The sequence below is a fragment of the Camarhynchus parvulus genome, chromosome 8 (genome assembly GCF_901933205.1).
Source record: "Camarhynchus parvulus chromosome 8, STF_HiC, whole genome shotgun sequence".
In the NCBI taxonomy this organism is placed as follows: Eukaryota; Metazoa; Chordata; class Aves; order Passeriformes; family Thraupidae; genus Camarhynchus; species Camarhynchus parvulus.
Window position 1 is genome coordinate 23,408,366 of NC_044578.1, and position 21,055 is coordinate 23,429,420.

The 21,055-nt window shown below is 43.4% G+C and overlaps 1 protein-coding gene across 1 annotated transcript in view; it reads left to right on the plus strand.

The window, feature by feature from the left end:
* The first annotated feature begins 3,361 nt into the window (after positions 1 to 3,361).
* Positions 3,362 to 21,055, plus strand: part of RGL1 (ral guanine nucleotide dissociation stimulator like 1) — a 53,188-nt gene continuing 35,494 nt past the window's right edge. Inside the window, exons 1-2 of the mRNA XM_030953274.1 lie at positions 3,362 to 3,643; positions 4,409 to 4,519. Of these exons, the coding sequence (XP_030809134.1) occupies positions 3,617 to 3,643; positions 4,409 to 4,519 (138 nt within the window). The 5' untranslated portion in view covers positions 3,362 to 3,616. The remainder of the gene's footprint in view (positions 3,644 to 4,408; positions 4,520 to 21,055) is intronic.

The following is a 21,055-nucleotide window of genomic DNA, read 5'->3' on the forward strand; positions in this document are numbered from 1 at the left end:
TCACCTCTGCTCCCTTCTACATCAGCTTGCAGCACGTGCAGAGCATTGCCTGTGCTGATGGAAATGTGAGATATGTGCCTGTGAGGTGCTTTTGCCATAAAGGACCTTCAGGAGATTGCAGTACACTGAATATTAAGCGGCTCTAAGGCAGCCCATGACAAACTGACTGTGTAATGGAGTGGGAAGCTGCAGCTTGGGTGTGCACAGTGTAAAGGAACACTCCCCGGTGAAGCTCCTGTCGTGTCTGTGGTGGAGAGCTCTCTGCTGCCAAGCTACATGTCAGAGTGGGCTGTCAAAGAAACACAATATGAAACTGATTTGTGTTTGGATTTCTATAATGTCTGCATTATCTAGCTTTTGTGGTTCACCTGCATATGATTTTTTTTAAATGAGTTTCAATCTCCAGAACTGTAGGCCACCTGTTAGTTATCAAATTGACAGCATGTGCCATAAACAGGAAGCAAGAACTAAGAACTAAATATGGTTTAAAGAAACCAGATGAATAACAATTAATGAGATAGTCTTAATAGGAACAGTATTTATTTTCTTTTGTAGGCACTCACTTCAAAGGCATTGTCCATTCCAGGGCTGTCACTTTGGACAGGCTTTATCTATAGGATGGATTCTTGTATCTCCTATGGAATGAACAGAGTGTCTCATGGAATTTTCTTTTTCAATTAACAGTTAGGTATGCCCTTAAGGTGGCATTGCTTTGGAGAAAAAGGTAATACTACAAAGGCATGGTTACTAGGAAGTGTCTTGTATAACCAACACACAGCCAGTTCTGGCTCCTGGCCTACTCAAGCACCAAGGAGTGGAAATGGTTTGAGCTGGCGCTGCCATTGAAAGAACCTTCTTGAAACTATGGCTTAACCTAAAAAAGAGACCGTGGTGTGGTTTTTTTCACGTCTCCCAGGGAACATCCTTGCCCAGTGCAGGTGAGCTGCATGCACACCTCAGATACATGGCTTTGTCCTTTTAGGCTGTGTGATTTCTTTATCTCCTGGAGAAGCTATCAGGGATCATTCTAACATCACCTTGTTGCTTCCTCCTTTTCCTTTGCTCTCCCAAATATATTCCATATTTGGGTATCTGACTCCTGTTTCCTCCTCTCCTCCTGTCAGGCCCTGCACAGGGGCAGTCAGAGCTGCTCTTTATTTCCAGCTGCTTTATAGATCTTGTGCTTTGTCTTCCCATGCAGGCGTCCGTGTGCCAGCTGTAGCAACAGCTGAAACCCAGGAAAAATCATCACTCTGCCACTACTTTATTTCTCTGTGCACAGTTGGCCAGTCCTTGTTGGGCTGTAAGTGGTCAGTGATCTGCAGTCTGAGAGCTTTCCAGACCTCAAAGTATTTTCTTACATAACACTTCACTGTGAGAAGTGCAAAGTTGCATTCACAAGTGGATTTGTGCTTCTCTCTGGTTGCGAGTGGGAGGGAATGCGTGCTCAGATGTAATAGAGGAACAATTCTGCTTTGGTAAAAAGGGCAGGCACAGGGCTAGATTATGGCAGGAATGTAGTTATTGCATGTGAACATGATTTGGAAAGAACCAAATGTTTAACACGGTGTTGACTGCATGGTTCATTGGTGTAGATCAGTTTTGTGATTAAAGTCTGCTCAAAGAGCAAACCAGCAGTTCTACTAAACTGAGTTGTAGACTCTTCCTCATTTTCAGGCTTCTTTCTCCCCTTAAAATCTTTACAGAACATCTTTTAGATTAATCAGAGCCTGGTTGGTCTTCCTGTGCATGTTCTCCTGTGCATTCAGACTCTGTCTCTTGGTCTCAAATAAGTGGTTGTACACTATATAATGGACTTTAAATGGAACTAAGTGTTACATATGCTTTTTCTCTTTTCCAGTATTAAAGAATCAGTTTTTGCATATATAAGGCAGATTTTTAGGGGCCTTGAAATATCCTTTTCCAAGGCAGACAGTTATCAATAGAATGTCTGATTACTGCCCCTTCTGTAACCTTTCACTGTGACATGACTGGACTCAGTGATCTTAGAGATCGTTTCCAATCTAAACAATTCAATAGCTTTGCTCTGCCTTGAATGGAAAGTCCTGAGCTTGTCTGTCCATATGGTGTTCTGTACATATCCAGTCCGAAACATGTGATTTAAGAGAAGCTAAATTGAATAAAATATAGGAGCTCCTTCCCACTGTATTTACTCACTGCCATTTTCTTTTAGTAAAGAAACAGAGTGAGTGCCATTGCTCTGAGACTGCCATCCAAAGTGATGGTAGTGCATGTACTGTGGCACCAGGACATCATCTCACAAAAAAAGCTTTTATTTCAGAGTAATTTTTTGGCTCTGGTGTTGCATTTCTTGTGGCTGGATGTGCATTTGCATGTGCTGGTATGTTGGTCCTGTTCAATGGCAATTTGCTCTGCAGGTACTCACACACCTGCTGGGCTGGCCACGAGGGATCCAAGGCACAGTCCACTTTCTGCACGATAAAATTACGATGTGGAAGAGTGGTTTGCAAAATCTAAAGCATTCAGAATGCTCTTTGCAGTTTTACAGGAGAAGCCACAGGACTCTGGGAAATCTACACTTCAATTATTTGGTGCAGTACACTTGAGTCAGGTTATTGATGTCTGTTTATTGCCGACCACTTCGCGATCACACACATTAACTAAAAGCACAGCCTGGCAAGTGACCAGATCAGGGCACCTGTGACCACAGCCCAGTCTTGGTTTCGTAGCTGAAAATAATGTTCCTTGCTTCCGTTTAAGGTTTTTCATGTCAAGAGGTAGAAGTGCTGACAGCCCCCGAGCCTGAGATGCTCCTCAGGTGCTAACACTACTGGAAATAAAACCAGGAATATGCTGGAGGTTAGTGTGGAACTTTGGGAGGTCTGAGCTCTGTTTCAGTTTTTAGCACTTTCATTGCCTTGCACGGGAATTTGTGTACTTGAATCATCCTTAAATTTAAGTCCCAAGAAGCAGATAATTAAAGACAGATCAGGAGGCAACGAAGTTAGTGGGGCTTTTAGGGTGTCTTGAGATCGTCGTGTCAGCACGCAAGTACCTACAGCTAGAGCATCCACAGAGGGGCTCATGGGGGCTTCTTTGTGAGCGATATAGATTAAAAGTGAGGACAGTGTCAGCGACAGGCGGCCAGGGCTTACTAAAACCTTTAATTTCCTTACTTCCCAAGCGGCAGAAGTAAGTTTTTAAAGTGAAGCACAGCTTAAAATTCCTTCCTTACGGCAGCCCGCACACCTGACCCGCGGTCGCCCCTGCTCCCCGGCGCCCTGCCCGGGCAGCGGCAGAGGAGAAAGGGAGGGAAGGAGGGGAAGGGAAGGGAAGGGAGATGAGGAGGAGGCGCTTCCCCGGGAGCCGGGCCGGACGCGGAGCGGGGGCTGCCGGGGCAGCGCAGGCACGGCCGGGCCGGGCGCTCCGCCGGGGCCATCAACAGGAAACCCTGCGCGGGCCGGGCCGAGGCGGCGCCAGGCGCGGCCGCCTCCCCCTGTCTGTCCGTCCGTCCGTCCGTCCCTCCCCCGGCCGTCCCTCCCGCGCAGCCCAGGGGCCGCTCGGCTCCGCTCGGCCCGGCCCACGGAGGGCGAAGCGCGGCGCGTCCGACCCGGCGCCCGGCAAGGCACCGAGGATGAAACTGCTGTGGAGAGCGAAAATGGTAACGGGCTATCCCCTCCTGTCCCCTCCCGTCTCGTCCTGTCCCCTGCCCTGCCCTGGGTCCCGCTGCCCGGCGATGCTCAGTGCCAGCCGTGCCCTGCCCGCTCCCCGCGATGCTGTGCCGGGGGTGCCGTGTCCGATGCCGGCCATGCCGTGCCCGGCGATGCTGTGCCTGGTACCGGGATATGCTGTGCCCCTTTCCCCCGCTTTCCCCCGGCTCTAAAGCTGCTTGGTTTTTTTCTTGTTCTTGAAATAATAAGGGTTTTGGAAGAGCAAATCACAAATCCCTCCTTCTCAAGAGAGTGAAAATGTCGCTGTGTTTTAAATGCTCTGTAGCTTCAAAGATTCAAGGCTGTGTGCCGAAGTAATTCAGCAGTTTAAAAGTGCGAATCCGTCCCTAAATGAAAGGCCAAAGAGATTAATTGCTGTAGAAAGGGGGGAGGAAAGAGACGACTGCTAATCAAAACCAAACTCTTTCCTTAGAAGACTTTATGCAGCTATTTAAAATATGTGCTAGTCTGGGAAAAACAGTTAAATGGAAAGTCCGGGTACCTCGATACCACAGGAAGGGATAGCTTGCCAAGAATATCTCCAGTGTTCCCTCAACCTAAGGGTATCCTGGATTGCTTTGATTGCTGTGTTTACTTTGTGCTGCCCATCTCCTCTGCTCTGCCTGCAGCAGCAGAGCACCTGGGACTGATTGTGGTCAGCGGAAGGGGGAGAACGTTCCTTTTCATCTTATTTTTCTTTCTCCTTTTCCTGGCAGACCACATTTCAGGATGGGGGTGAAGAGGTAGAAGACGGAGCTGTCTACAATGTGACCCTTAAAAAAGTGCAGATTCAGCAGGCTGCCAACAAAGGAGCAAGGTGGCTGGGGGTAAGCGAGGCTAGCACGGGGGCGGTGGGGAGGGCTGCTCATGGACTTCGGAGCCGTCCAGGGAGCTGAATTCCACAGGAATTGTTACAATATTAACTTCCAGCACTGGCCGCTCTCGTTATTTTTTTTTAAAAAAGAACAAAACAAACATTGAACTAGTCTGCCTGGGTCATCTGAAATAACACTCTCCTTGTGTTGACTCTTCCTCTTTTCTTGACCTGTAAATACAATTTGACCAGCTGTGGCCCCGTATCAGGTGATTCTTGGTGCAGAAACAAGGATCTTAGTTTATGGCCTGAGAAGCTGAACATTTAACAGTCGTTTCAGACTGGACTATGGCTCGTTTCTGCTGTTAGGAACCTATCTCAGGTCTCCAAACAAGTAGTTATGTTGTTTTGACTGGTGAAGGTCTCTCAAAGTCAGCAAAACTTCCTCTGACCTTAAGGAAATATTGGTTTGGGTCTTATTTCTGTATTGCTTTCTTAGCCAGATGAGAAATTAATTGCATTTCTGTAAGAATTACAGCTCTATACTGTTTTTCAAAGCACGAAGGCTTTAATGGTAAGTAAAATGAGCTTAAATGCACACAGTTGATTTGACATGCTGCTGAGTGCCTTCACCTTTATCAGGCCAAGTCCCCAGCTGATAAAAAATGTCCTCACTTCATTGGAATCAGTGCAGCTGTGGCAGCTGGGGCCAGGTCTGCAGTAGATGCCTGTAACTTTCATAGTATTTTGTTATGTTTATTTTTTTGTCCTTTGGGATCAAAGGCAGTAATATAAGAAGTTGGCTTGATGTAGTATCCATGTTGGTATTTTAAAGGCTTTTAAAACTGCCCTGAAATTTATATCCAGTCATTTTCTTGTGAAGCCCCTGTGGCATGAAGCAATACAGCAGAGCTGAAACCAGTGTCAGGAGAAATAAGCAAATTCTCTCCTGCATGCAGATAGTGCTTAGTCTCCCCTTCCCATCTTTCCAAGAAGTACACAGAGTACTCATCAGAACAGATAATTTCAAATCTGCTTCCTTTGAGTGGCAGATTTCCCATTTCTGCCTGCTCTTTTTACCAGGAAAAATACTACCAAGTATATTTGAGCTCCTGCAACTTTCCCAGCTGGTTTTGTGTAAGAAGTGACGATCATTTTGAGTGTGTCTGTGTCCCATAAACATAGTTTAGAAAAGTCTGTTTTTTGAATACAAAGAAAGTCTGAATTTTTTTGCCTGCTTGGGCTGTGTTGTTCCTTGTAATAGAAGGAGTTTGCCAGGCCTTGGTCCTGTTCTCAGAGGAAGGGAGCTTGTATGTTCCTGTCCTCATCCCCACAGCTGATGCTGCCCATCCCAATAGGAGGTCCCGGGACTGCAGGGTCAGGGCAGTGACTGTCAGGATCCTGTGCCTGTTGTTGGTTTTTTGAGGTCAGAATGTTTGTGGGGAAGGAGATAATGTGTCAGAAATCCACACCTGTTCTGGGCATCAATCTGTGACTTCAGCTCCCAGTCTAGTCTCTTTCATGAGCAAAAACCCCCAAATCTTATGTATATTACTTAAAAATATTTTTGAACATACAGGCTGTTTGTTTCCCTTAAGCTCTTCAGAACATAAAGTATTTTAAGCTCTTCTTGTGATCCTGTTTTATTAATGGCTTTTTTTGTGGTCCTGAAATCAATAAATAGCCTCTAACCCAGAACATTATTTATGAAGAGCCATCCCTGCCCCCAGCAGTTTGGCTTTGAAGAACCAAATTGTCTATTTTAGAACTGTCATCAGGTGACTTTGTTGTTTTTTTTTTTTAATCTGGAGTTTATAAGGGTTTATGATTTTGTTTTCTATGCTTTGAAACTCATTAGCACTAAACTAACAAGGTGTTGGATTTAGCAGTGTTTGTCTTAATTTTTTTGATGGTGCTCTAAGTCAGGCTTAGTTGAAGACTCAAGGTCAACAACCTATTTGTACATCAGCAAGTATTGAGCCTTCACAGTAACAAACATAGTAACTCACTTATTGATCATATGCATGCCTGGATTTACTTTTTTTAAAACTTCTTAGTGTCAGTTTGTGTCCTGTAAAAGTCCACTTAGCAGTATGACCCCTTCTGAAGCACTGGACTTCTTGTGGCAGGTCACGTCTAATAAACCTTCCTTAAGATTCTCCATCCTAAGAACCCATCCAGGGTCACTTGAGTGGTTGGCCCTGTAATGAGAGAATGGATTGTTTCAAGGCCAATCATAAGATTCCAACTACAGCACCACAAACACTTGCCTGCTGAAATACAGAAATGCCTTTCTTGTGTTTCAAACTTCTACAACTAACAAAAAGAAAAAGAGAAACAGGCTGTGACTTAAGCAGGCATCAGCAGTTCTGAAACTTTCAGTAGTGTGAAGCTTTTGGATAATCACTGAATTTCTTAGCTTTAAATTTAATATTAGACATCAAAGGATGCCAATAACAACCACTGCTTTTGTCACCACATACTTAGTCACTAAATATTTAGTAAAGCTTAAGACTTTAAGCACTAGAGTATTAGGGAATATTAAAAGCTCTAGTGGGAGCTCAGTATTGTGGGAGATGCTGCACAAAAGCACTGTTTTGACTTAAAAGAAGTGCAGACGTGATATTAAAAGAGGATTGTCTGTACATGCATCTTAGCTGATGATTGGTATCAAAGCTTCAAAAATCAAGTGTACTTTCTAGAAATATTGAGAGAGAATCCCTCCCAAACACAATGATTCAACCAGAGAAAGCATGAATGTGTTTTTTTTTTTGAAAACAAAGTGGATTTTGGTGTCTCCAGGACAGATTTTGAGAGGTCTCCAGGATCCTAGAGAGAGAGAGAACAAGCTACAAAAGCCATGGAAGCTGAGGTACATGGCCTGATATCTTTATGAGAGAAAAGGGTGGAGAAGTAGAGATTTGTACATATGGATGGCACACACAGAAGAGGGGAAGAGGAGGATTTGGGGTGGACAATCATCAGTTTGAATGGCATTATGGCAGGCTAGAGAAAAAGGCATATTGGTAGCTGGAAGGGAAGGTTTGGGAGCACAGCAAGGAATTTGAATGATGTGGTTAGAAAGAGAATATGGTGTTGTAAAACTTTCTTTTCAGAAAGAACCTGAAAAATGGGATTCAGCTTCCCTCTGAGGATATGAATGCAGCCCATAGGGAGGCTGGATGTCAAAGAGGATGGTGCTATTGTCTGTGAAGAAAAGGAACCGAAGCAAAAGAGACAAATGTTCTGGGGGGGGCTTTGGTCTTGAACTGACAGCCAGGTACCCGTGCAATGGCAGAGACGAGCTGAGTCATACTCCGGCCACAAGTAGGAAAGGACAGCCAAACTTGGGTGTAGGAGTAGATCAGCCGCTAAATACCTGAGTTTCTGTGGCCAGGAGCGATGTGCTGACAGTGCCAGGGGAGGTGAACTCCGGCCGGTAATCTATGGGAAACTGGAGAGAAGGGAAACAGCAGCGAGTGGAGAAATTCGTGGGGAGATGGCGGGAGAGTGGTGCAGGAAGAATAGAGGCACGGGTGTGGTGTGGGCGGGTGGACAAGGTTGCTAAAACAAAAGCAAAGAGGTTTTGAAATGCTGTGAAGTGGCAATTGTCGACCCCCCTGTTAAGCAGCTGGAGTGCTTTATCTGCCCCTTAGGAGTTAGGGGAGGGATGGGCCACCGCTGTCCAGCCCTGGGAGAGCAGGGAATGGTGAGGAATGAGCCGCTCAGACACGAGGGGCTCCTGAATGCCTGCAAATGTCTTTCCTATCAGAGTCCTTCATCTGGGAAGGAGTAAGGAAGAGACCTGTGACTATTTAGTGGGGCAGGTCACAGGAAATGGAGCTGGGAACCGGAGTTCCCCAAGCCTTAGTGCCGATTCCCCACACCTGAAATGATTGCTGAGCTTTCAGAGTCCATCCTCGCTGTCAAGGTTCTTGCTTTTCTGATGGATGACAAGGACTCCTCTTCCTTTGAGTCTTAAATATCCAGATAACAGATAAATAGTCTGCTCACTTATGGCCAGGCTGCCTGGCTTCTTTAGGCATGGATTACACATCTAGAGGAGATTTTAGAAACTTAGTTTTTACTTTTGGCTTTCTCTTTTTGGCTACAGCTGAATTTATGGCTCTGGGGTTTGTTCAGGCAGAGATGGAGGCAAAACATAGCTTGTCTTAAAGTGTCTTTAATATTATAATGTTGGGTGTATAGCACAACATGTTCTTCCAAAATTGTCATTGAACTGCTGTTAGAAGGGTGCTTTCAGTACCTTAAATGCTGAAAGAGGGAAAAGCTGAAAAGTAGCACTCAATATTTGTGTGCATTCTCAGCACTACTATTATTTGATAATTACATTTTCTGGGAATTTTGTGGTGTTTTAGAAAGAAATTTTTAATTTTTTAAAATTTTATTTATTTATATTTTTTTATTTAGTGTGAGTGATTGCCTTGCAATGAAAACTGCATGTGACCACAAGTTTGGCTTCTAAACACGTCCACAGTCACATACATTGGCAGGAAGTTTGTGCTGGAGAGTTCAGACAGAAAAACATTGCAAAAACTTGTGGCTAACTAATCTGTATTCCAGTTGGGACCTGGGACACAACCATCTCTCTGGCTTGATCAATTTGTCAGGAAAGAAGCTTTAGTCTGGATTTCTTTCTTTCCAGCACAGACCTTCTAACTATGGGTTGAGATTTAAGTGGTGCCTGGAATCATCAACATTTAGGAAGAAGTAAAACCTGACATTTTCTCTAGCCTGCTCCTGCCCTCCCACTTGCCCTTCTGAGCCAGCTCTGTGATTTCTTTTTCATCTTACCCTTAGATCCCAGATGTTCTGGTCAAGTGCAGTTTCCTGTGGAAGCAGCAGGCAAGGGCTGGGCTGATCATTGTCCTTGCTGCAGCTTGCTGTTTGTCTCTTGATTTAGAGTGTGTGCTGGTCACTTTTGGCTAAAGCAGACTCCCTCTGCTAAATCAGGTTCCCTCAGCCTGTCCTGACTGCCCAGACCAAGGCCAGGGTGTAGTTCTGGCTGTATATTTGGCAGAAGCAGAAAAGCAGCTCCCAAGGAGCTGGCAGGCTTCCTATGGAAAATGGGTTGTGCTATCATCCACTCCAAAGTCTCTGAGGAGCTGTCTTGGAGAGGGAAGAAGGATGGGGTGTGCTCACGTTGGGTTTGCCTGTGGGGTGCTGGAGACCCACAAAGTAGTGTATTCTGAAGGAACTGAATGATTTTACCTATAGACATGTACTCAGTTATCCAGAAGAAAGCTTTGGCATCTTGTTTAGCTTGTGTTTTGGTTTGGAGTAGGCTCTTTCCTCCTGTCCTTCCTTCAGTTGTGGGCATAATAGTGCCATGGTACCATTCATAGCTCTTACTAATGACTTCTCATGGAATATTTTTCTCCTGGCTTCCTGGTTTAGGTTGCAGGGATATCCCCAGTAGCAGTCTTGGATACAGTCAACAGCTGGTTAATAGGGGCTGTGTGTGCAACAGACACTCAAAAATGGAAACTGAGCCTATTAGGAGTTCTAAAAAGGAAGCCTGAAAGATTACTGTCCACTACTTTGCCAGTTACAAACCCAAAATGCATAATTAGAAGGGTGACTGGCTTTGTAGCACAGTGTTATGCTCTCAGCTGAGTGTAAAGTGTAAAACCTGCCACTCCAAGCTGCCAAAGCGTGACAGGGTGACAGTGCTCTAACCCTGTGGTGTTATGAAGGCTGAGTTAGGGCTGGGATACCCTGGCACAGCCATGAGGAACGAGGGAGAGACAGGGCCAGCCTGCCTTGCTGGGGCTGTGCAGGGGCCCCTCTTGCATGAAGTGGAATAACAAGGGTTAAGGGAGCCTCTTGAGTAAAGCTGCTGGGGACTGTTCTGTTGCTGCACTTGTTGTGTGTATCTGCATTTTGGATATCTCCCAGCCAGCCTGCTCATGGACAAAACTTGCCCTTGGCATTTACCTGTGACATGCAGGATTAGAATGACATCCTGTGCTGTAATTGCTTTCCCCTGGGAATTCCTCTGACAGCCAGGATGACTGTTTTTTAAAACTGTGCTACTTGGATGCTACAGGTTCTCCCTAAATTCCAGTGCCTCAACAGTCTTGCTGCTGACATCACTGAGTGTTATCTTGCTTGCTGTTTTAAAAAGCTGTAAGTGAAAGGAATAAGCCCCAAATTTTGCTTGCTCTGCAAAGGAACTGGCACTTTCTCTCTGAATGCTAGATGTAGGTCACTTGTTGGGTTAAGGAAGGCTTGGCAAGGAATGTGGCTATGTGTCATTGGAAAGCTGTGAGATGCAGCGCATGAACTGGACTGAGATGTTGTACAGAGAACAGCCCTGGAGAAACCATTAGTTTCACTGTTGGGGTTATGATGCCTTCATTTAAGGAACAGGCTGAAACATTTCATGTACGTTAGTCACACTTGGATTTAAATTTAACCTTGGTAAAGCTAATTAAAAATATGTGTGTAAATGCATGCTTTGAACTTGCATCTTTTACTCCTGCTGTTTTTTAAATATATAATTTCCTTTAGCCAGCACTGTAAGGGGGTGCACCTGTGTGAAGAAGACAGCTCAAAGTAGTCAGATCATAGCTTAGCCCCTTGGAGAAAACAGGGTTATTTTGTGTAACAGGGTAAATAAATGCTAGATGTGGATCCTGCTCTTCCTTGCCTTTGTGTTGTCACTGTATAGTGCCTTGTAAAGCAAGGGCAAAAGGTGTGTGATGTCTTTGTGTTAGTACCACATTAAGATAGTATCAGAGACTGTGAAAGATGATTCCTAAAAGGAATTGGAACCTCATTCCTGAAGGGTTGAGCAGTTCACCAGCAGTTGTCTCTGGGCAGGTGTCACAGTTTGCTCCTGCAGTCTCCCAAAAGTACTTTTGCCCTTGATTCACCCCAAAAAGCACTATGTTCAGTGTCCAGACAAGCTCTTCAGAAGTGACTTGTATTCTTCCGGGGTGGTACACTAGCATGAAGGGCTCAACTATAGGTCTGTGTTAAGTTTTTACACATTATGAAATAAGAATTTTACTAGATTATGAGGATGCATGTTTAATTTTCTTTTTTTCTTCTTTTTTTTTATTTAAATAAAGTATTAAAGCCATAGTGAGGAATTCTGTGTTTTGGATATGGAAATCCATTTACTATTTATGGAGATCCTTTTACCTTGGACCAAACTGACCTCATGCTAATCTCTGAATACTGAACTTCAGTTTAGCACCATGCCACCAACAGGTGACAATTCAGGGACTGCAAGGAAAGAAGAAACATATCCAAGTGAAGAGATAATGGTCTTGCATTCTTACAGCACCTTTCACCCAAATAACTTTCAAAGCATGGCTGCAGATTTTCCCTAGACTATGTTGGATGTTGTAATGTAACACAGCACAAAAGTAGGATTGGGTAGGGATTAAAATTCAGCCTCAGTGCTGTGGCCTGGGTTTGGGAGATTCCCCTTTAATGGGGGAGGTGGAAAAGAGATGGGGAAAAAGTGTTTCTGGGACAGTGTGACTTCAAAAAGGCTGGGGTTTTGAGGCTGCTGAAGGGTTTGAACCATTAAAAAAGTCGAGGGAGATGGATTAGCTGTTAGAGCTGCATGGTAATATTTATTTAGTGGCTTCACACTGTTATCATATGAATATCTTCTTCACATGTGACACATGCAGCGAGGAGCAGCTGCTTAGCCAGGCACAGCAGCACCTGCAAACAATTTAGGACCAGAAGTGAATTAATTAAAACCACCTGGGGAGAAGACCTGGAGTTCTGCGAGTCCGGAGTTCTGTGGAACATTTGCCCCCCGTGCAGCAGCAGTTGTGAAAGGAAGCTCAAATCTTAAGTTACAGCAGGGAAGGGGGGAGTGGAGTGAAGCTTAGAAAATATTGTTAGGGAGATGACAGTAACTCCTCACTCGTTCTGGTGCTTGTTCCCTCATCTCAAAGGTAGGAGAACTGAAAAGGGAATCCACAGGTGGAGAGGGATTGGAGACACCAAAAAGGTGAGGACTGTTATATTTATGTCTTGGTGCAACCGGGGTTGATGTACAAGTTTTACAATAAATCCTCACAGGACTGAGGCTGCATTCTGGCAGTGAATAGGAGGATATAGGAAAAGCCTTCAAAACAGTGAGTGGAGAAGGGACATGTTATCTCCAGGGTGGTTTTGAAAGCAAGGGGGGAAAGAAATTAGTGATTTTGCATTGTGTGTAATTAACCTGAAGGGACTTGCTGCTGGCAGAGTAATTGAGTCCAACCAAGTCCAGGAGGATTCAAAGGACTGAACATTTGTATAAATAATGAGAACAAATGCATGAGACTGAAAACACAAGACATTATTTTTTGTGATTTAGGGATGAAGCAAACATGTCCTGCAGCTGAGAAGAGTCTTTTTCTTTAGACTTGTTATTCTGAATGTTATGTGTGTTATTTTGTCACCTTCTTCTATAGCATCTGGTTGGAGGAGAGAAAACCTCTAGTTTAGTTTAAAATGACAATTATTATGTGTGGCTGTTTCTAAAGTTCTGGTTTCAGTTTGTTTGCAGCAAATACTTAATGAGGGAGAATAAGATTGAACACAGGTACTTATCAAAAGAATCATGAGGACTTCAATGCCCAGGAGCTGTCAGGGCCATATTGCCACATGGTACAGGAGTTTGATGTGCGCTGGTTTTCCAGCAGCCCTGCAACCTCCTCCTGGTTAAGGAGAACTCTGGGTGCTCAGATCTTGCTCTTTTTTATGTGTGTAAAGCAAAAGTTTGCATCTATGCAGTTTTAGACTTTGCAAAAGGAGGAATTGTGTGGGTTGCCCTTTGCTTTCCCCCATTCATCTTCACAATAGCTGCTTTAAAAATGAGGCAGCTTGAGCAGAGCAGGGTACTCGACATGTGGGCTCCTCAGACATTTTAATGTTTGCTTTTTGTTGTCTCTTCCAAGCATAGTGCTGAAATATGTAATGTTCTACCTACTGTAATCCTTCAGGTATTTTCTCAGATCTGTGTGCCCCCATGGGACATCTGAGGGTAGGACTTTCAGCAGACGTTTTTCCTTTTTTCTGGCCTCTCACATTTATCTCCGTTTAGTTGCATAAACCATCTGTTGCACATCAGAGTGTAGTTTGCCTTCAGCAGCTTTGGCAATCAAAATGAGATTTTGGCAGCTCCACCTCAGGTGTGAAGCTTTGTGCCACTTTGCCTGGTGACATTCACTGACCTTTTCCTCTTCTGGGTTGCAGACTGATGGAGTTCTGACTTTTTCCTGTGCCACCTCCATGGCTGTCCTACACATGGCTATGACAGCAGCCACCAGTGCTGCCCCTGGGCCACAATGGCACTAAGGAGGTGTAGGCATTTCAAGTGCTTTTGTGGATTAATCCTGTTATTATAGTGTATTTAATCTATTTTTTCTCTTATATTCTTCCCACCTCTTTTGGTTTGAAAGCAGTTTAAAGGATTATTTTCTTTTCCCCTCCCACCCCCTCACCTGCTTTGTACTGCCTTTCTCCCCATGGAGACTCAACCTTTCTTCCCCTCATAGCTGTTTCTTCCTTTCTGGGGAGTGCATGGGCTCCCTGTGCAAGGAGAACAGCATGTTTTTAGTACTAAGTGGCATTTTCCATTGCAAGATCTCAGAATGACTGAACAATATGGAATGACTGAATGCTTTGAGATAGCCCTTGGGCTTCTAACTGGAGATTTGTGGTAGATCTCATTAGCCTGCCAGATCCCAGCGGCTCTGTGTTAGTATTTATAAATCCTAAAGCAGAAATAGACCATCATGTTAGAGCTACCTGGGGTTTTATTCCTTCCTAAATATAGTTCATGCCCCACGCAAGCTTGAGTTTTTGTTTTGACTCAAATTGAGCACAGACTGTCCTTCAGTTGTTTGGAGGATTCCTGTGGATAGAACTTGTCAGATGAGGTTCACAACATTTCAGAGGTGTGTTGGTGTTGGGATGCAAACAAGTCAGTGCACTCATCTGGATTAGCTGTTGTCTTCAGTGCAAAATAAATTAATTAGCTAAATGCTCCCGAGGTGCATTTGAAACCTGGCTTTCATATTCCATGCAAATACAGCAAGAAAATTATTATGAAGATACTACTCTGCTTTTATTTGCTTGGTTTGTAGTAATCTCTGGCTGTACTTCTGATGCATTTTGTGTTTCTTAGAGTAGAAACCCTTTAGGGCAGGGCTGGTGTCTTTGGTTTGGAGATGGCAGCCCATTGTGCTGCTGTTGGAAATGCCCCATGAGTAACAACAACGTGTTTCACTTGGAAGGCAGATCTTAGGCCTTTGCATTCCTTCCATGGAGTGCTTGGGATTGATTCTGGCTGTGCTCCAGGCTCCTGGCTCTCTGGAGCAGAGAAAATGTGAATGAACTCTTGCACACTTACTTAAAGCATGAGGCTTGCATTCTTCCTGCAAAAACAGGCACTTTGTTCAGGAAAACATCAGGTGGTCAGGGAGAACAGGACAGGGAAGAGCAGAGGTATGCTATTAACTCCTGGTGGGTAGTTAAACAACAACCCTCTCAAAAAAGAAGAAAAATCAAACCAATGTGGACAACTTCTGATTTATCTGGCTTTTTTTTTTCTTTTTTTTTTCCGCCTTATTTGCAAGCTATACTTACTTTGCATTCTGACTCAATACTTCCACATAATTATGTGTTTTGATTTATGTCCATTGCCTAAGGATTTCAGTCCAAGTGCAACACAGCATTCTTAAACCAAAACACAAATATCTGCAGAGGGTTCAGGGCCAGCTCACACTGCTTGTGCTGGGGCAGCAGAGGAGGGTTCACCACTGGTGCTGCAGTTAGGAGGATGCACTGATTTGTGCAGGTGTGGTGGTTCAGTTGTCACAGCCTCTCTTGGTCCTGTGAAATGCAGAATTCCTCATAAAGTACCTGTACAGCTGGGACAAGGATGTGGCCATGGCTTACACACACATGTGTGGCCAAACACAGTCACTCCCTGGCTCTGTAAGGGGCTGTGTGTGCAGGAGAGGAACATCAGGAGATACCATGCTTCATCCCTTGTGATGTCTAGATAATGTAGGAAAAATGCAGTTTGGTCTGGACTAATGATTGAGTTAATGTTTTTGGACTCTTTCAGCATGTAAATAAATATTCAAGCTGGTAACACTTAATATTAGGAAACATTAGCTTCCTATTACTGCTTTTTCTACTCAGACCCCACCCTGAAGAGGCCTCTTAGTTTCAAAACAAAGGGTAGTAAAAAGCACAGCCATGGAAATGAAGTTTATTGTGTAGTTTGGGTATGTTTCCATGCTATGGTCATAAAAGTGGTTACTGACTGCTAACCCATTCCTTCTTAAAAGCTTAGAAAAATTTGGCATTACGGATTGCTCACATTAATAATAATAATAATTAATTATTATGAGACATGTAACAACGTTTCTTGGGTACTTGTTGTTCCCCAAAAAGACCTTGTTCAGTTTATTTAAAAATATGAATCAGTCTTTTGCTAAGTATTTTCTCCTCTGTCAGAAGGCATGTCATCTCCCCTCACGTGCAGGTTTAATTTCCAGCTATTCATACTATTAGTAATTTATCACTCTTGCCTTGCTGTTTACACTGGATACAGTGGCAGTTTACACTGATTTCCTGACTCGGTATAAATTTAATTTCTGTGTACTGCTTGAGCAAGCTTTACAGTGTGAAAGGAAAGCCAACAATACAATTAGGATGAATAAAAGCATTTTGGGTTATGTAATATGCATTTGTGCTACTATTATGCAACAGAATTATTACTTGTGGCATCCTTAAATCTATTTTGAATTTAGCACTGTTGCCTGCTGCCTCATACAGGACCTTCTTTGTTTCTACTGACTGAGCAGAAAGTGATGATGAGCTCCACAATTAACTTAAATTACATTTCTGGAAGCAGAAAAAAAAATAGTTTGACTTGTCACAGGACAAGTATTCTGTTGGTAGTCAAAAATCATGATACCATATGAAATCTGTCTGAGTGTGTTAGTGGTAATATCAATCATCCCCTCTTTTTGCTACTCTTGGTATTTATTTAAAAATGACAGCGTATTTCAGCATTTTTCATGAAAGAAACATGGCAAAGGGCTTTGCTGACCACTGTTTCACAAACATTTAAATAATAGCTTTCCTCTGGCATTTCTTAGGGTAGGCATAGAGCTGTCATTTTTAACATCAAGGCACTTAGAAATATTGCATATAAATACAGAATTTTCTGTGCTATGAGATTGAACCTGTCAGTATTTGTCAGATGGCAGGTGCACTGTACCTATCCCTGTAATCTATAATCAGAATCACAAGAAGCTCTTTCAGGCTCAGGTGAAAAGTTTGAGCTGTCTGCCACCTTTTTTACTCGTTTTCTTTGCTCAGCACCTCTTCTCCTTTATGGCTCCCAGTAAATGTTCCTGGGTGCTTTGGCACTTCCAGATTTCCAGGGCAGACTGGAAGCTGTGAGAGTGTGGGGAAGGAAGAGGGGTTAAGATAAAGGCTGTGAACAGAAGCAGTAATTACTGTTTCTGGGGCAAAGGGGAGCTGCCCCAGCTGCCTTTACCTCCTTAAGGACCTTCTGTAATCCATACCTGGAAAAGCTGTTAGTAGTTTTCACAACTAATCACTGCTTGCTTTACGCAAGTCCCAGGAGATTTTGTACAGCTCTTCTCTCAGGGACACACTGTGTAACACTTCCTTTGGCTCCAGAACTCAAAATATCTTAGAAAATGAGCTGATTGTACTGCCAAAATGGGCACCCATTTCCTTGCCTTCATCCTGGTGCTCTGCTCACCTAGCTGTTTATTATTTTGAATATTTATTTACTGCTTGGTGTGGAGATGGGACATTTTTGTGTTTCTGGACACTGAAGAGAGGAGGATACTGGCTTTTACAAATAATTTTCTTCTAATACAGAAGGGCTTTGGGAAGATACTTAGTGTGGGACACCTTTATTTACTGGATTACAAGAGTGTTTGTAGTAAATGTCATTTGATGACAGATATACCTCCAACAATGTAAGATGCACATGACTAAGAGTCTTACCTGACTTACTGGTTTCTTTTTCTTGCTTTTCAGTTTCAAATTAGGAACTTGCTAAGCTTCAGTGTCCAATCAAAACCACCACAAGGAATATTTCATAATACAAGTTATGAAAATAATACATCCCTGGCATGCCTAAGAGGGAACAGGGTTGTGGTGAACTGCAGATCTGTGAAACATGACAAACAAAAAAGAAACATCAATAACCTGATTATTCGGGTTTAGTTAACTCAGTGGTGACACCAAGTCAGATGAGAGAAGAGGGTGAGAGGCCTTGTATTGGTTTTAGTAAAAGTCTTGCTAGCAAGAGAGGTGAGAGGCAGGACAAGAGGGAATTTTTGTAGGTAGGAACTGATGAAAAGGTAAATGCATAAATCAAGGTAGAGATGGAGATCTGGAGCTGTTCAGGTGATTTTTTCTTTATTTAAAAACCTTGTATGTTGCAGAGTGAACCTCCTGGGTGACTTGATTCTCAGTGAATAATATGACTACATTCCTTGCTGCACAGATGCTTCTGAGTGGGTAAATTCAGAATTTCTACGTTCCCAGGGCTGGATAATCTCCAACACTTGTAAGACCTGCACAAAGCCATTTTAACCTAGACCTCTTTGAAGATTCAATTTAGTAATGCACTTGCTAAAACTCCTTTAGATGTATACAGGGAGAGGTGATTTGTGAATTAGGCTTCTTTACTTTTGCTTTGATTTATGTAGAGCTGGTCCCACAAAATTCACCAACATCCAAAGGAGTCAAAATTTGCATCGCTTCAGAAGATGTGAGAATGCGCAGCTCAGCACCATAGAATGTATTTCTTGTTTCTTACTTTGCCCAGAGTGTCTTTAAGTAGCTGCAAGGTGTCAGAGTGAAAAGGTTCAAACTGAGCAGCAGCATTTGTGTAAGAAGCTTTTTTCCCTTTCTCTTTTCCCCTCTAAATCTGCCCCACAGCTTTTATGACTGTTTGCCAGTGCTTCAGACAGATACCAGCCAGGCTGTGAGCTCGAAGGAGAAAACAAGAATGCCTTTTGTGTCATGATCATGGAATTAATTGGTCCTGCAAACTCTGGGTTGCTGCCAAGAACGGGTATTTATGTGGCAAGAAAGGAAAGGAAAAGGGTGGAGCATTGGAAATCCAGGAATCCCCCTCCTTTTTGGAGCTTAGGAAAGAGTTCATAAACTTATTTTGGCTTCTGAGTTTGGTGCAGTCAGTATGCAGAATTCTGGTTTTGCGTGGGTGTTCTGGTGCTTCTTTTTTCTTTTGTTTGGTTTGTGTTTGTTTGTTTGGTTTTTGTTTGGTTTGGTTTGGTTTTGTTGTTGTTTGTTTTTTTAACAGTATCCAAAACGAGGAAATGAGAGTTATTGAAGTGGATAGAGTTCTGTGGAGAGCTCTGGCATAATTTTATTTCATTTCATTTCCAAGTGCACTGTAGGATAAAAGCATCTGCCTTTGTCTGCAGGACATCCGCTGCTGGCCACCCAAGCCCTGCACTGCCAGCAGTGCTTTCCTAGGCTGGAAATTCTGCTCCAAATTCACAGTTTTGCCCCATGCAGTCTGTTTTTCCTGATGGTAGCTGGGCACAGATGTTTTCTAGGCTGGAAATTCTGCTCCAAATTCGCAGTTCTGTCCCATGCAGACTGTTATCTGTGTTGGCATCTGGGCACAGATGTTTTCTAGGCTGGAAATTCTGCTCCAAATTCACAGTTTTGCCCCATGTAGTCTGTTTCCTGTGTTGGCAGCTGGTCACAGAGGTTTCCTAGGCTGGAAATTCTGCTCCAAATTCGCAATTTTCCCCCTGCAGACTGTTTTGTGTGCCGGCAGCTGGGCAGTGTTGGCTCCGCAGGGCTCTGACTCTGCCGGGCCCTCAGAGCTGAGGGCGGGCGGCGGCCGGGATGGGAACGGCCTGGCCCAAAAGCACTTGAAATACTTGTGACTGTGTTTGATAAGGTTAGCCCAGGCACTGCTATGTGGCATTCTTTGGGCAAAATCGGCACTTCTCAGAAGGTTTTTTTGTTCGGCAGTCATGCGGTGGAGCTGGGTGCAGATGAATGTCAGCTGCTGTGGGTCTGTCTGTCTGTCCAGCAGCCGCAGCGCGATCCCGCTTCCTCCACTCGGTTAAAAACTCCATCGAGGTCTTTGTTAGAAGGAAACGCTTTGTCCCAAAAGTTGTTAATGTCTTTGCAGTTGTTCTTTACCAAAATACTCGACTAAGGCAGCTAAACAACTTCTGTTTCATCTGTCTTGCTGTTTTCTTTAGTGATGCGTGTCTTCGTGTTAAATGAAGGGTATTATCGGCTTTACTTCCCTTAGAATGACATTATGGATGCTTATATCAGAATATATATATATATATATTTGATGCTATATATATGGAGCTTCTCAAGTTCAGTCATTCCACGATTTGATTTTTCCCCCCTTTTTTTTTTATTTCCCCCAAGGATGACTGTAGATGTTAAAGACACGTGTTGGAGAACCTGTGTGTAAGGAAGCAATGTGAAAAAAATAAGGTTAAAATCACAAAGAGCATCTAATTTCTACTTTGAGGAGGTTAAAACAGACTCATATTTAAACAGTGACTTGATTAGAGTGCTTTATTTTGGGTTAATGTACAAGTTACTGCACTTCAGGCACTTTTATTCCAGCATAGTGTGTCTGTCCAGTAAGTTAATAAAAACAGAGTGGAAAACTCTCCATCTGGAAAAGCTGTAAGTTTCAAAGAAAGTGAAAAGCATTTAAGAGTCTGTCAAAATTGGTAAAAATGCATTTAAAGTGCTAGTTAGATGCTCCTGAAAAAAACTGCAGAATTTCTGATGAAACAAATCTGTTGTGGAGTTGTAACGTTTCAAATGACTGAGCCTGAAGAATATTTGCTACCTCTTTTTCTTATTGTTCATCCCAGTTATTGTAGTATTTTTTCCAGTCTGTGTAATGAAAAACAATTAGATTGACTTCATTCCATGGTTCTCACTTTCAGAATCTCAACAGATAATATTTGCATTGGAAAAAACCTGTGTAGAGCAGTGAGGCTTTTTGGGTGAAAGCAATTCTTTCCAGTGGTATTTCTAAGACAATGACTGCGCAGTTCTGTATATCTGTTTGGGTAGCAGCCTGGTTCTGTACTGATCAGTTTTAACTTTCCTTTTTTTCTTGAGCCTCTAATCCCTCTTGCTAGGCTGTAGCATTTGTTTAGGCACTGGTGGTGTTTACGGTTAGTTTATATTCCCACTGGAGCTTAACAGGTAGTGTTTGGAGGAAGCTTTTCAGCCTGGATGTGTTTCGGTGTGCACGGAGCTCTCCTGTTTCAGCAAGAGCTGTGTATGTAGGTAATGTTTAGTGCTGTAGAGCTGTAAGATGATCACCTTAAAGACAGTGGGCCCCTCTGAAGGTACAGCCATTGCCAAGGGTTAGTCAAGTTGTTGGAATTACACTCCATCAGTACACACGCAACCTCAGAAAAGAAGGATTTGCAAGTATATACCTCCATTTTATCTTTCTACATTTGTTTTTGAAAGATGCTTC